The following is a 468-nucleotide window of genomic DNA, read 5'->3' as shown; positions in this document are numbered from 1 at the left end:
ATGCCTTTTACAAGGCGAGACGCCAGCACAGACTATGTTCCAACCAATACTCCCACAACGACAACTTGCCCACCAGAGCTGTCCAAACGCCCACCCGAATTGTTTGTTTTATGGAAAAAGTATGAGTTTGGAACTGGTGGCAACAAACCCGCAAAGCTCTTCACAGCCAAGGAGCGAGGTGCTGTAAAGTGCACGTTATCGCTTCGACTCACCTTTTGGAATGCTGTTGATTCGATGATTCGGCGAGGACACACGAGTGACACTGCTATTGATGCTGTCTGCGCGGTATATGGACGCGGTAAGTCTGCAACTTCGATCTTGAGGGCCATGCGAGACGACAAAGCTCGTGGCGGACATCCCAACTTGTCGTACTTGTGAAAATGGATTGATTTTAACCAATGAAATACAGGTTGTACATGTGGTAGGAACTCGCGTGGTTCCGAAGTTTTAAATTCTTCGAAGTACATC

General features: G+C 47.9%; 1 protein-coding gene across 1 annotated transcript; it reads left to right on the top strand.

Annotated features, from left to right (window-relative positions):
• Window positions 1–378, top strand: H310_10873 (hypothetical protein; the record flags this gene model as incomplete). Its single annotated transcript, XM_008877358.1, has 1 exon — window positions 1–378. The coding sequence occupies one exon, from the start codon at window positions 1–3 to the stop codon at window positions 376–378; it is 378 nt and encodes a 125-aa protein (XP_008875580.1).
• Window positions 379–468: the final 90 nt, after the last annotated feature.

This window comes from Aphanomyces invadans (genome assembly GCF_000520115.1).
Source record: "Aphanomyces invadans strain NJM9701 unplaced genomic scaffold supercont1.28, whole genome shotgun sequence".
NCBI lineage: Eukaryota > Oomycota > Saprolegniomycetes > Saprolegniales > Verrucalvaceae > Aphanomyces > Aphanomyces invadans.
Note: the sequence above shows the minus strand (reverse complement) of the source record. Positions and strands in the feature narration are given on the sequence as shown.